The sequence below is a fragment of the Cantharellus anzutake genome, assembly GCF_015039405.1.
Source record: "Cantharellus anzutake strain C23 chromosome Unknown EI90scaffold_269, whole genome shotgun sequence".
Classification (NCBI taxonomy): domain Eukaryota; kingdom Fungi; phylum Basidiomycota; class Agaricomycetes; order Cantharellales; family Hydnaceae; genus Cantharellus; species Cantharellus anzutake.
The window spans coordinates 1-15,333 of NW_024067219.1; the positions used below are offsets into that span (position 1 = coordinate 1).

The 15,333-nt window shown below is 49.2% G+C and overlaps 1 protein-coding gene across 1 annotated transcript; it reads right to left on the reverse strand.

The window, feature by feature from the left end:
• Positions 1–12,999: 12,999 nt before the first annotated feature.
• On the reverse strand, positions 13,000–14,661 carry EI90DRAFT_3100494 (uncharacterized protein; the record flags this gene model as incomplete). Its single annotated transcript, XM_039062565.1, has 4 exons — positions 13,843–14,661; positions 13,493–13,779; positions 13,225–13,440; positions 13,000–13,165 (listed from the first exon to the last, which is right to left on the reverse strand). Coding segments are annotated over exons 1-4 (914 nt in total), but the record flags the coding sequence as incomplete, so codon positions are not given.
• Between the last annotated feature and the right edge of the window lie 672 nt (positions 14,662–15,333).

A 15,333-nucleotide genomic window follows, 5' to 3' on the forward strand; every position in this document is an offset into this window, starting at 1 on the left:
GGCGGACACGTTCATTTCTCATCCTGAGTCTATACTAGTCTCCAGCGATAGGGACACACCAAATAAAAATTGATGCGCCTTCCAATTTAGGAAATACCAAAGTCCTTACATATTTGGAATTAGTGTGGAGCCCCTGCCCTTCAACCACAATATTCTGACATCTTCGAAGCGTTCGCAGAATAACCCACGATGCCAAAAGAACATCCGACGTGATTGATATTTCTTCTGACGCGGAAATCGACGAACGGCCCGCGCCTGCCAAGAAAATTGCGCGGGTTTTGAAAGACTCGGACGCGTCGTCGTCGAGCAAGCCGGCTTTATCCAAGAAGGAGCTCAAGGAGATGGAAAAGAGTGCTGAACGTGAGGCTGAGCTAGCTAGGTTTGAGGAGGAAGTAGACTCGGTACGTCATTTTGCGGGGCCTCGAACGCGTTTCCAGCTGAACCGACAATTTGTACTGACATTTTGTTTCTCCAGGGAGAGGTCAAAATCTAGTAGGCCCCAATAATTTACTTAGAACAAATTTCCGACTATTTGGCGTGCGATCATAGTGATGACTGCAACGACATTCGTCGCAAAATCAAACAACTCCTCACTAATCCCGGTTTCAAAGTCAGTTACTGTATCCGCTGGGGGGTCAAATCAACTCAATCATACCCCTCGTCTAGATTACTCACTGGCTTAAGGAAATTGGTGACATCAACAACAATTCGTATCAAAGATTCATGAAGGAAAAAGGGCCAACAGGGGGTGCAGCTAATGGGACGTAAGCAATGCTTCGGTTTCATAGGTACTGCCGCTCTCCGAGATTAATTTTCTCCATCTTTTAGGTATGAAGCTGCTTACATTTGCTTCGAAACGAAGCGCATCATGGAGGGAAAAAAGAAAACGGCGAAACGAGAGGCGAATGAAGCGGCTTATGGTTTTGGAATGCCCCGAGTGGACAGAAAGCGTGGTTGGGTCCTTACAAGGGGAGTTTTGTGCCCCCCCTGCCCCACTGCTTTCGTGCGGATAGTAATGCAGGGCCATGTATATACCACTGAACATTTAAAGCAGTGCTACATTTCCATATCAGAATGATGGTCCAAATGACACTTCGTTCGGTATGAAGAAACAGGCCTGTTTCTTCCAGTTTTTCAATTCAATATTCTTTCTCATTTCTTCTACCTAAAGAAACACGCAATTTTTGTATTAAGGAACAGGAAGAAACAGACCAAATAAACCTGTTTCTCCATACCGAACGAAGCCTTATATCCGGGTTATTTGACTATGGTGGAAGTGTCTTTCAGCGTTATCTGGTCCATAGATGGTCCCAATGACACAATCCCAAAGTCCACGCTTCCCCCAACCTTATCATGATGATCACCTCGAGAATCGTGGAACCAGCTGATAATTCTGTCATACCAACCGCTGGCGACAACCGATTAGTTGGATTACATGAAGGACTAACTCCGATTGAGGAACCACTTAAAAGGTTGCATAGAGAGGGTCGATTCCTTTCTCAACAGAGCAAAAAGCGTTTCGCTAGCTCTCAAATCCCCAAGACCCAGGCGCCAATCTCGTTAGCTTCAGTATACAAATTTCTGCAAACGATGGCGCTTATAAGAGTGAAGTCGTAAGAGTGAAGTCGTAAGAGCAAAGTCGTAAGACAAAGTTGACAAGTGGAGTTTTAAGGATAAAAAAAAATAAGCGAGTCGCGACGGCGAAGTGGCCAGCGAAGAGACACTACGTACTATATGCCGGACCTAGGCATCGGACTCTAACACGAAATCAGCATTGTCGATTCAGTATACAAGTCATCGAAAGGGATAGAGGAGGGGGAGGGGGATAGTACACGGTTACGTTGCGAGTGTCCGAGAGAAAACGAGTTACATTTGCGCGAAGGGAGGAGGTAGAAGCTAGAAGAAAAGGGACGAGACCGCCTCGCCAGCGTCCCCGGTGTCGTCATGTATCGATGTCGCGACTAGACCGGGGTAAGGTCGGGGATCGGGTAGAGGTAGGAATTGGGGAAGGCCTTCTTGATACGCTCATCGAGGAAGTAGTATGGCGACACATAAGTAACGTCAGTAGAGTTGTTCCAGCCGGCACCGCCGGTGAGCATGCCGACGATGCGACTGTTGGCGTCACCGACGACAGACCCAGAGTCCCCGGAGGCGGAGAAAGCGCCATCCTTGTGACTGTAGGAGTAGACAGCGATCTCCATAGATGTCGAGTGAATGGAGTAATCCTTGTATTCACGAACGAACGATTCGATGCCGGTCGCACGACCGAGGGTAACAGCGGTGGTGGCACCGTTCTTAACGACGATAAAACAGTGTTCTCCATTTGCGTCGAGCATGGTTGGGTGGCGCAGCTCGCCATCTTTGACGAAGTCTCGAAGCTGCATGAGGCCGCCACGCGGATACTTGAAATCGGCACGGGTCTCAGCGTGAGGATACATCTTCTTCATGAATTGGCCGGCCGTAAGTTTGGTTCCTAGATATAATAGTTAAACTAGACGACTTCAGTGAGATAGATCGAAACGTACCGAGATGAATGACGTTGCTCCGGAAAACGTTCCAGTTGAACTTCCTGCGGTCGAGCTCAACGAGAGCCCAGTCTTCCGTAAATTGTTTGTCGCCAGTGCCAACAGAAATGGGAGGGGCGTAGAGGACATGTCCCAGGATGCGCTGGCTCTCTGCGCTCCAGAACTTAGTGACGTTACTGTAGAACTCGTACCCGCTCGCCTTCGACGCCTCCGCCTTTGCCAACCTGTCCTCAAACTCCTTCCGGCCAGTGGTTGTCTTAGCGTCCTCGCCCTCGACAGCCTCTCCCAGACCCTCAAGCTCGTCCTTGTAGCTGTCGATCATGATATCCTCGTGGCCAATCTTGTCCATGATGGTCTCGAGAGCGTGCTGGAAAGCCCTGTTACCGATGTGGATGATCTCGCGACGAGGCATGCTGTTGTTCTTGCAGTTGTAGAGCTCGTTAGGATACTGGCTGGGCGGGAGAGCCACATGGCGGGCGGTAAGGAGGAAGACCCGATCGCTCCCGCCGCCTTCGCAGAGATAGAGACAGCCAGTCCCTTCGAAGTAAGGGAAGGCCTTGGCAGCGATCTGGAGACCGAGTGCCGGAGTGAATGGGCCGCGTACGTCGGCTATTGGGTCAACGAAGGGGACGTGGTCGAGGAGCTGTGGTCCGGCGAACCGGGTGAAGATGGACTCGCGGAACGCGATTTCGACGTCGATGATTTCATACTCCAAAAGAATCTCCTTGCAACGCACGGCCGCGTCCTCGGCGTCATTGGGGGAGAGAGCCCCGGGCATGACGCCCACCCAGAGGAAAAGGGGACCGGGTTCCTTTTCAGCTTCGGCAAAGCGGACGGGGTCAATACTCGTCCATTTAAGCTCACGAGAATCAAAGTACTTGTAGATCCGTTCGCCTAGTTGGTGCCACACGGGTACGATCGTGTGGGTGCAGACAGGTCTAGCCTCCTTGGGGACACGCTGGGCCCGGGGGCCGGTAGGCAGCGGCCAGGCGGGCCCCGTGTGGTAGATGGAGAGGGGGTTGGAGGGGAGGCCCCAGAAGTCGTTGTGGGCCTTGTCCAAGGGCGAACGAGAGCGAATGGCTATGGGATCATTCCCGATATCGAGCTCAGCAGCCGCAGTGGTGGTGGAGGAGACGGCGAGGTTTCGCTGGGTGATAACCTCTGGAAGCTTCGCGGCCCACATCTCCTAGCGGGTTGTTTCTGTCTTCGCGGGTCAAAAGCTAAGAAGTATCATACGTCTGCCGACTCTATGTCGGCTATCTTGGACGTGGTTGGACGTCCTACAGAGGTGATTGTAAGGTGCAAAGTGGGCTGGCGTTGTTGTAGTTCGGTTTGGAGTTTTGGAGCGTCGCTAGGTCGGCGTGCGCTCAAAAATAGCTCAAAAGTTGCCGTTCCTATGAGTCGTTCCTGGATTTCTTTTGATGAAATCAAATCTGCTGGAATCGTTGGTGGGCTCAGCAAGAGGTGGACTGAATACAGCACATGGTGATCCACACATCAATGAGTTGAGGTCTCGCTGCCAAACCAGTAATGCTTATGGAACATTCACGCTTCACTATTACTACTTCCGTGCGCCGCAGCGCAATGTCGTGAATAAATTACTCCTGCATCATGGCCACAGGGCAAGCGCTAACATAGGCAGGATCCCAGTGTCACGAACCCTCGTGCTAAAGAACGTGGGAATGGAAATGGAAATGAGAACACGTAAAACGTCCGGGGTCACGGCTTATGTAACTTCTTAAAGTGGACAACCGCCTTAAACTTTCATGACACGATATGACATGCAAGGCGTCCACAGAAACCTCAGATTGCCTTCGCTAAATGCGACTCTTGGTCGTAACCTTACTAGTCTATCACATGCTGAGAATTGTCAGTGTTGTAGCTAGTGGTTCAATCAGACAGCAATGTAATTGAAGGATGTTTTCCGCTTGTACATGATGCCCTCTCCGATTTTGCCACGTACGGCATGAGAAATCTATTGATATCCCTGGGTATGCAGCATCCGGCTGCATCTCGGTTCAACATCGGTGAACCGGCGACTCCGCACTTGGAAACAAGTGCGGAGTTTCGCGGTGCAAGAGATGCCGCTTCGTACGCTTGTAGAAGCCTCAGTGGCGCCTCTTGATCTCCAGGGGTGAAAAGCTGGTGAGGCCCGCCTCGAACCCCTGCTACTCCGTCCGATTGAACTGCGACGGGTTGGTTTCATGAAATAGATGCTTGTCACTTTGTCAACTTGCCTGTCGCTGGGTAAACACCGGCTGTTTCTTCGGAGGGATGGCGACCTCATCTGTTGTCTGGGTAAACTGTTAAAGTGGCGTTCTATTTCTGAGAAGGTTATCAACAGGGCAAGCCATCCCCCTATTCTAATTCACCGCAAAGGCAAAGGGACCAACAACTCCATATAAGGTGTTATCATCTGGAAGGGCGCCGCTTGGTTCAATTGTAGCAAATACTGCTCAAGGTCCTACACGGGCAGGAGCCGCATGTTGCGTTGATAGGGTACAGGCCGAGAAATCAATATGGCAGGGGAGGCGATCGCAGCAGGAAGGGCCCTAGGAAAAAAGGTTTTCCAATTTTTGCTTGGAAATACTGGGACCAAAGTCCCGAAGCTGGACCGAACCATCCACCCTGCAACAAAATTGTCGGTTGTGATAGTACATAAATACCTTAGAACAATGTGCCCCGGTCGGGAGAATTACCTCTACCAACATCACATCAAGTACGATGGTAGGCTTTGCCTTAGCATTCCGTCGCCACTCAAGCCCATGTATCCCCTTAATTTATAGGCATTCGACCTCATCCCCTTCAAAGAGTCGTGGGTTGTTGGTCCACAAGACACTGAATTCTACACACGCACTTACGACGTCCACCCAGCTTTACCTCGCCCTCAAGCACATATCATTTACGTGCATGGACACTCCGAACACATTGGAAGATATGAACTTACTTTCCCTCAGTGGACTGCGAGGGGCATCTCTGTCTTTGCTTTCGATCAAAGAGGGTTTGGGCGAACAGTGCACGATCGATGGCATAACGTGGCAAGCAAGGGTGAAGAACTGAGCGAAGCACTGATCGAGGAACGGTATTCCGTTTCGAGCTGGGAGCAGCAAATGAACGACCTTGCGTTTTTCATTCGGCGTGAGAAGGACAGGGTTGGAGATGTCCCTGTTTTCCTCGTTGGCTATTCAATGGTGCGCACACAACATTGAGCTTTAAGGACTGGTGCCTGACCGATGTCCGACCTTCAGGGAGGTGGAGCGTCTCTTTCGTTCCCTTGTAGACCTCACCCTCACGAGGGAATAGTCAAGTTAATTAAGGGAATCATTGCTGTTTCGCCATCGATCGGTCCCGGCATAAAGCAGGGACTGCTCACAGCCCCCGATCAAGGCGACAGAATGGACATAAACTGGGGGCTCCTTTCACAGGTTCATTCAAGACTCTTTGACAGAACTCGTACGTTTATACTGACGCCAGACTTAGTTCCTATCAAAAGATAACCGAGTGTCTTTGGCTGTCCGAGCGGATCCGTTTATAAAATCGGTTTGCCATGCAGGCCTTGCGAAGGATATCTGGGACAATGTAATGCCGTCTGGTAGAAGGAAGACACTTTACTGAACGATTTTATACAGGGCGCTCAATTATTGGGCAAGCACTATGACAGATGGCCTGAGGACCTTCCTGTTCTCGTTGTCCACGGAAGTGGTGACATCGTAGGGACAAATTTTGTGCCGTCCTGATATTTCTTATTGAGTTCGGGCGATTTGATCAGATCACCTCTTATGCAGATTCCAAGGCATTTATCGAAAAACTCAGGGCGAGCGATAAGCGCTATTCCTTGATCCCTGTGGGTGGCAATGTTGTGTTTTTCATCCATTTTGATAATTTCTCGTCAACTTAGGGCGGTTTCCACGAGTTACATCATGAACCGGATGGCGTAGGAACGAACTTTATCAACGAGTGCATAACCTGGGTGATCACTCATGCATAAAGCTCTTGTGCCTTAGGTAAGAATCGCGTGTGGTTGTGATTGCACCGGTTGACAAGTGGGGGTTTTCGTGGTTCGATGGCAAAGAGCCTCTTCATGATGGAAATAGCTGTGATATCGCACTTCGGAATAACCATGGACTCTGGCCCCTGATGTGACTGGGTCTGGACACCACTAGATGAGGACGACTTTTAGTGTGATTATTTGTGGCGCAGGATTGAGATGCTGAAATGGGACGTGAGAAGCGAAATTATGAGTTCCCTGGTGGATTTGAACACCTTGTTAGCGGCTTCACGCGCACGGAATACGGTTTTGTCTATCACTGTTCCTTTGACGATCTTGATCACCTCCTTTCCGTGCACACCCGCTAGCCTCTCGCGCTGCTCTGTCATGCTCTACAAATTTCATGGGTCATCACATTACCAAGAACGTGAATAATGCTGTGGGGGGGTTGCACCTAGGATAGAGTGCCCGATTGAAGTTGCTTATACCTGAAGAACGCATCATAGAGGAAAAGAAACCCTGTTCTTTTGTAGTTCTAACTTTTCTCGTGTCTGCGTTACTGCTTGTGTGCTAATCATAATTCGGGACCATGTACGATATTGACTACTAAGGATTTACAACGATGCTGCGTTCTGCATTGTGATTAATGATGGTCGGGATGATGTAATTGGTGTCTTCAAGTTGCCCCCTAGGCGAAAAGTCCATCAGGAACACGCCTTGGTTCCCCACACCCCAGATTCTCGACCCTTCTAGCGCCAAGTTGTAAGTCGGCGACCAATTTGACTGTGGGGGAAACACGCTCCAACCGCCTCCGGCGACGTGAGCATTATCGTTGGAGCCCGGCTGGTCAAAATCATAAACCGTCCCGTTGACATTCCGCAAGTCCCAGATTGACACAATCCCGTGATTCGCCCTTCCTCCCACAACATGCGTTCCTCCGCCTCCTCCTATAGCTAAACAATACAAAGCGCCTCCTGGACTCGTCTTATCATCGAGTCTCAGCACAGGAAGCAAAGATCCTTCCTTATCACGATGATCACTTCGGAGGTCGTGAAACCTAACAATCCCATCGTGCCAACCGCTCGCGATAACCTGATCGGTTGAACCCCATGGAGGACTAACTTCGGCTGTGGAGTCACCCGAGGGGCGACATAAAGAGTACGCAGACGGAGGATAATTGGATTCATCACCGAGCACAGCAAAAGCATTTCGCTGGCTCTCAAAGTTCTCAAGCGTATAAAGGGACAATGGGATGCTGCCACCAAAAGCAACGAATGGAGTAGACGCTGCAAGGGAGAGTTGTGCACACCATACATTCTTTTTACCCCCCGAACGAGGGGGCTTGAAATTTCGCGGAGGGACCCAGGGTGAGGAAGAATCATATAAAGACAATGTGCAGTCATTCGAAATTGTCATTATAAGGTGTCGGGACGACGTTAATAGTTGGATCGAGCTCGGATTGCGGGGGCGCTGGTATGTTGCAGTCACTTGCACGTCGGAGGCAGTAGCAGCGCCATCCCCTGCTATCCTGCCGCCGCGGCTAAGTCTAAGGATGCGAACTCGAGTCAGTGTCGTCTCACGAGCGACACAGATTTCTACGTCCTGATTGGGGCTCGCCCAAATAGAACCCGGCACAACTGTGATCCCGCAGATGTGACTTTCTGCGCGGTTTGGTCCTATTCCTAGCCGAAGACTATGGAAAATCCATGAGGCCGAATGTCCCTCATGTTTGGCACTAGGTCCGAAATCGAAAATCTCGAGGTCAGGCCCACTAGAGGTGACGAGCACAGATTCGCTCAATGACAAAGCACGCGAAGGCACTTGCCACGAACGAGGATTATCGTGGGCACCCGATAACAGAGTAGCTTGGAGGGTTCGTGTAGACCATGCAAGGTCAGATAAGTAAACATATCTAGCGCATTCTCGGGGCGACCAGTACGGAATTCTGCATTTCGCCAATTAGCAAGATGAAAATAAATGTGATCGACTCTGCCTACAATTTAGAAAGGGAAGGTAGATATCTTGCATTTTGCCTCACATATCGGCGCCATCCATCATTCTCTACCTATGTTACCAAATTTACTTAACGAGCATGCTGCAGAGCAGCAGCAAGGCGCTTACGAGCTCATGGTAGCGCTTCGATACTTGGCTAAGACGAGTCAAGTCGCCAACAGAGGACCATTTCAAGATTTCCAGGCAAACGTCATATGGAAGTGCATCGACGAATATAGCCATTGCATCAAATGCCCACTAAACCAGCACTGCAGCTTAACAAATCCCCACGGCTTCGCCGTGGCGCGGGATCCGGAGCTGAACACTACTATACTGGGTCTTCGGTGCAAACATGTATAAATGGTGAACGCCACCTGTCGCGGCAAGGGCTCGCTACTCTTCTCATAACTGTTTTTCGACGTTTGGCGACGTTTGGTTTTGGATTTATGGATATGACATTGTGTCTTCACTCTTTGCGTTACCACCATATCAGAACACTCTTCCCCTACTGTCTTCAGTACGCTTCACAACCGTGTTTTTCCACGCAGAGTCGTACTTACGGAGCTGACTGGGTGTGAGCTAACGGAGTTATTCCCGCTACTCCGTAGCGGAGTAGCGGGTCCTGCAAATTTAAGCCCCACACTGTGCACCGGGTCCTCTGTAACCTAAGGTCCTCTTTTCCCATTATGACAATGACAATATAATTCGGGCCACTCACTCCCTTATAACTCCGTTAGCTCACACCCAGTCAGCTCCGTAGGTACGACTCCCTTATGGGACCCGCTACGGAGTAGCGGGGATATTCCAGCTTCCCTCATCTCCTTAGTCGGCCTGCTCACCCCCAACTGACTCATGGGATTGCCTCCGTTGCGCGCATTGAACCTTAAATGGACAAATCACTTTGTAATATTATCAGGGGTCTGTTAACACCGAACGTGAGTTGCACATCTGCGGAGACAGCGGCAAGGCCAGTCCAAGCCGGTTCCAAAACTAGTGTTCCAAGCTCCCACAGTATCCAACTCCCCTTCTAATACGTTTGTCATTCTATGCAACGGACCTGCTGGGCGGCCAAGCGCCGATAATGATGTTGCCACTGGTCACCGACGACAATGACCATCATACCCGGATAAATACCGAAAGCCCTTGACGATACTATCCAGATGCTAGAACTGGCATATGCGACTTTTTGATAGATGGCCGCAGTTGAAAAGACGACTTCCACAGTGCGAATAGGTACAGGGCGTGCTGGTCGCATCGGTTGCGGGCTGGCTACCATATCACCGAGCAACGGTGAAAATCTGATGCAAGTCGTTGGGAACTGACTGAGTGCACAAACGTCGTTTTCGAACGACCTTGGTGTGATTCTTGTTTTGCTCAGAATTTGTTCAGACTGAACGTGTATTACAAAGTGAGTGCACAGGATCCAGCATGGTCAAAGATGCCTTCGTAAGGGGTCTTACCGGCACATGACATTACTTGCGCGCGCGGCTACATTGGCAAATTAATTGTTGGGGCGAGGAACACATGCTTGAAATCTTCCGGCTATGCCGCTACGATTCAGCGCGCGGCTCTGCTTTCAATTGCCCACATGGGAACTTGGGATCAATGCGGGTCTGCCCCTTTCTACTTTTGCACTCCTTCTGCTTTTGCACCCCTTTGCAGCCCTTCTGCCTTTGGACCCCTTCTGCTTTTGCACCTCTCCTGCTTTTGCACCCCTCCGTATGTCCAGCAACCCGGCCATGACTGACGATCAGTTAACGATTCTAACGCGCTTGGGAGACTTGGGCGGCGGCTCTAGACTACTGCTACTGGTATGGGATCTGGCTTGGATTGGGGTATTCACAAGGTTTCCATCAATTTGTCATAGTAAACCGGTACTGCATAACAACGTCCAACTGTTTACAGCCGATTCCAAAAAAATCGGCCATTTTGATTTCATCGAAAGAGATCTAGGAGGGTGCTTCTTTCCTAAAAAAGTTGGTCGGATGACGCCCCACGAAAGGAGTTTCCTTACTTGGATAAATCCGCTTAGCGCCGGGGTCTTTGGTACTCTCGTGCGCGGGTTTCCGAACTCGCCCACATCCATTCACAAATTCAAGCCCTCCACACATACGCGCGCTGGATATTCCAGTGATGCATATCGATTCAGACTCAGACTCAGGGTTTGATCAAAGATTGTGCGAAGTTAGTCAGGAAGAAAAGCTTGATGATGAGCTTGATTGGGACTTGTTTTGAGGAGTTCTCGTATACACGAGTCCTTCCATGCTCTGAGCATAACTTAGCCCTCATGTGGGATGAACAAAAAGTCTGGTGATATTGATAAACAAAATTCGGACTTATTTTTGAGAGTATGAAGACCAGAAGAATGTCTTTTGCAGCGCACTCAAGATGTTTCCCCATGCTGACTAGAGGGGGAGAAACGGACCCAAGTGGAAGCAAACACAATGTTTTTTTAGAGGGAGTTTCACGGTACCATTGGGTTTGCCGCCTTGCGCTCAAAAGTTGCCGTTTCTGGTAGAGAATGAGTGCCCCTAGATCTCTTTCGATGAAATCAAAACGGCCGATTTTTTTGGAATCGGCTGTAACTTGTTTAAAATCGTCACTAGGACTTGACATTCAACATCATCGCTTCCCCTGAATACAGCCGTTTGCAGAAAAATCTGCCGTTTTGAATTTATCGGGTATGTGATCCTGGTCATTCACCTTCCTAAAAAAGTTGGAAGGATCAGGTTCAACGAAATAGAATTTCCTTATTTGAGGGAAACCCCAATGATACCCCCTAAATGTATATAGAATTAGAAGCGCCTGAGCGCGTTCACAACAATTGTCCATCCAGTCATTATGGGGAAACACCTTGAGCCTGGTGCAAAGGATATTATCGTCTTTATGTCCTCAAAAATGAATTCAAGCAAGATTGCTTACTTCTCAGGAGTGTCTGAACGTACTGTTCGGCAGATACTTGCCACTCCACACCAGCACCACCAACACCGAGAAGAAACCCGAGGGCGGCATCGGATGCTCAGTGTCCATGCGGTAAATGTACATAATCTGAAGGCCGGCACTGTGCGGGATATTTTAACTCATAGTTCCGAAGTTTCTAGACAGCCTTGTTGAGCAGAAGCCCGACTTATACTTGGATGAACTACAAGCTGCACTCAAAAATGAACTTGAGATTGAAACAAGTATCCATACAATTCGTAGAGAGCTATGCAGGCGCGGTCTCACTAGGAAGAAGGTTGGGCTTCCCCGCTATCTTTTGCAGTCATGGCGCTGACTTGTTCACCAGCTTCAGAAACCAGCAGCTGAGCGCAACGAACAACTGCGAGCTGATTTCAGGAGACATATGGAGACAACTTACCATGCAAACCAACTGATCTTTGTGGATGAGACAGGGGTTAACCGCAAAACATCCTCGCGTGCATATGGCTGGGCACCATCTGGAGAGAGGGCTCGGCGACGCGACTTCTTTGTCCGTGGCACCAAGTTTGTACCAGAATCTATTCAGCAACTTTGGTACTAAACTTCTATTCCTTAGATATTCTGTTCTTCCTGCGATGTCAATGGATGGAATTGTTCACGTTGATATTCAGAAAGATGCATATACCGCAGAATCATTCAATAACTTCATTGCCTCAGTCCTCATTCACATGAACCCATACCCCCAGCCCCTATCTGTTCTTGTCATGGACAATGCCTCCATTCATAAATCCGAAGTCCTAGCAGAAATGTGCCATGAGCGGTGTGTCCAAATTTCAGTCCGGATAGGTTTGATACTAATGGTATTGCAGAGGCGTTAGACTCGAGTTTCTCCCCCCATACTCCCCTGACTTCAACCCAATAGAATTAGGATTTTCATCCATTAAGCAATGGCTCCGGAGGAATCGAGAATATGTTGATAATGAATTTTCTTCCGGTGAACATTACCGAGCAACAGACCTGCTCTTGAGAGCAGTGTTCTCTGTAACAAGTCACCAAGCACGCGGATGGTTCAGGCATGCTGGCTACCTCTAGTGTTGGGGCAACCTTGTTTTGTTTTCTGTATATACAGCACTATAGTCTGAGTAGAAACTTGTATGGTACGGAGTGATTGGGTTCAAAAAAAAAGAGACATCTGTTTCAAACTTCACTCTTCACTATGTACGTCATCAAATCCCAATCTAGATTCAGAATCAACCTGTACATCCGAAGAGCCAGAATCTGAGGATATTTCGATGACTGAAATAGAGGTCGGCAAGTTTATACAGGTGGCAAGTCGCCACTTTTGGATCCGCAAGTTTTTTGGTGTTTGAGGAATGCTTCTAAACTGTGAGGTCAAGGCAGCCAAGGTTGAAGCATGCTTGATTGGAGTCAGAGAACGGTCCAAAAACGAAGGTTGTATCTTCTCCGGAGTGCGCGGGACAAGAACTACAGGTACTTTTGAGGTTGAGACTTGCTTGACAGGAGTCGGAGAAAGGTCCAAAATAAATGGTTGTGTCTTCTCCGGAGTGCATGGGACAAGAGGCTTCCAGCGCTTAGCTGGGATTGAGGACAGAGGGGGAGTGTTGGCTGAGCGCGAGCGCTTCCGGGTGTGATGGTCATTTTTTTGGTGTTTGAGAAGCAAGGCACTAAACAAATGACTATTGGGTGGTTGGGTGAATGAGACTCCCTTGACACCATCAGTCTATGACACCATTCAGGCTGAGTGAGAGGAAGCGTGAGTGAAGAACTAAACAAGCATACCATCGCCTTTGCCCAGACAGCAATTGCCTCCTTGTCCAAATGCAAATGACGGAATTCCACATCAGGGTGGCGATAGCAATGTTTAAAGCATCCATTGCACCAGAGCTTCTTGCAAAGTTCCTCATATATTACATGACGCGCAGAAGCAGTTGTGGCGGCTGTGGCTGTGCTCCGTTTTTTGATCGCAACGACTCGAACTTCCTTCCTGACTGCATCCTGGATTCACAAAGTTGTTGTTATTGTTATCATAGTGCAATGAAACACAAACCTTATTGATAATGCGTAATTTTTTGGTCTTGTATGCTCGGGACTGAATTTCGCGTTGAGCCTCCATCGCACGGGTAAAATCCTCTATATTGTTAATACGTGTCCAGATCGATTCCTTTTCATCAGAGAGACGATAACCAATGCGATGGGCAGCAAGGTCCACCTCCATCCTACTTAAAATCTCGTGAAGAACTTCTTCGGGTGGTCGAGATTTTGAATCAACAAAGAATACAGTCTCATCCTCCTTCTTGGGATCCATTGTGTTCAGAGTGAACTGGTACTCAAAATCTATGCAGTATAAAGTTGCCCAAAGTAAGATTAAGAAAGACGTAGTAAGACGCTGAAACATACCTTTTGTTCCCTTCTCATTTGGCTTTTCCTTCTCCTTCCCGTTTAGCTTGCTATGCTCGGTGGCAACTCGTGGCACCTGGGATGACACTGCCAGGGGGGCTGACACGGGGATATGGATCCTATATGGTGGCACAGGGTTGAACACCGCGATAGGGCCCAATTGACCAGGATAGACGGGAAGATCACTTTGGGTCGACAGCATTTGCACAGGCAGAGGCAGAGGCAACGGGTTCAGAGTGGGTTGGGGTTGAGAGGAATAGGGAGGTTGCCCATCACGCTTATCATCATTGTTGACATATAAATTCTCACCGGGGTTGAACGACATATTAAGCCGGAGAGTTTGAGTAAAGCGCGCAACGTTTCAGTCCTTCCCCCTGTTCCAGGTGTCCTATATATGGCGCTAGGTGCCCAATATAAAGAATGACCAATCAACAGGCAACCCCTGCTGCTGTCATCGCTGTACCACGCGGCCAAATCACAGGCGCTCATTTGGTATGCCAACAAACAAACAATGAGCACTTGACCCAACAAGAATGCCGGCCCTGAAGTTGGCGTACCTTGCCCATGACCTGTCAGATGGCTTGTTGAGTCACGATTTGGTTGATGTGATAGACAGTTGGGTCGGAATTGCGTCAGCAGCATGTTCCGTGCATCCGGTGAGTGGGTACAATAGATCCGCAGACTTTGACTATGCTATGCCGGCAGGTGTATGTTCCAAGGATAGGCCGTGAGCAGTGGAGGAGCAATAGTGCCACTCAGCAGAGTATGGAGTACATTGGTTTTGACAGCAAGCCTCACTTCGCAAGTCATTGCGTGATGGCCACGTGATTTTGTATATATTGTGGTGCCCAAACTGAGGTTGGACCCCGGCGCTAAGCCGACTATCCGCATAAGGAAATCCTATTTCGTTGAACCTGATCCTTCCAACTTTTTTAGGAAGGTGAATGACCAGGATCACATACCCGATAAATTCAAAACGGCAGATTTTTCTGCAAACGGCTGTAATTAATGGGAAGCCTCAACAATCAGACGGATTCTGCCGTGCAATGATTGCGACTGCCTTTTCCCGGTGTTTTAGCGATGCCTAATTGGGCAAGCCACTCAGTCGCATCGAGATCCACAACCTGGAAAAAAGTGCACAGGTCATACACGTGGCCGTGCGGTGTGCGACGCTCGTTCATCAATTAGGGCCCGATATATCCCTTAAAATTAGGTGCGGCATGCGCGTCCACGGAGCTCCTCCGACTGGGTACGAGTCTGGCTGCATGGCTGCAGTGCAAATTACGTGGTCCTGAACTTATCAGAGTATGCAGTGGATTTACAGAGCGAGAGTGAATCTCGGGCTTCATCTCAGCCGATAGTAACGTTGAGAGTGAACACGCATGCGAGGTAAGAGTAGCGGGATCTGCCGCTTCAGGCGGCGTTCCCCAGTTATTCATCGTTGACGGTCTCTCAATTCAAACCACTCGCTAGCATCGCAGCAAAGTCTCA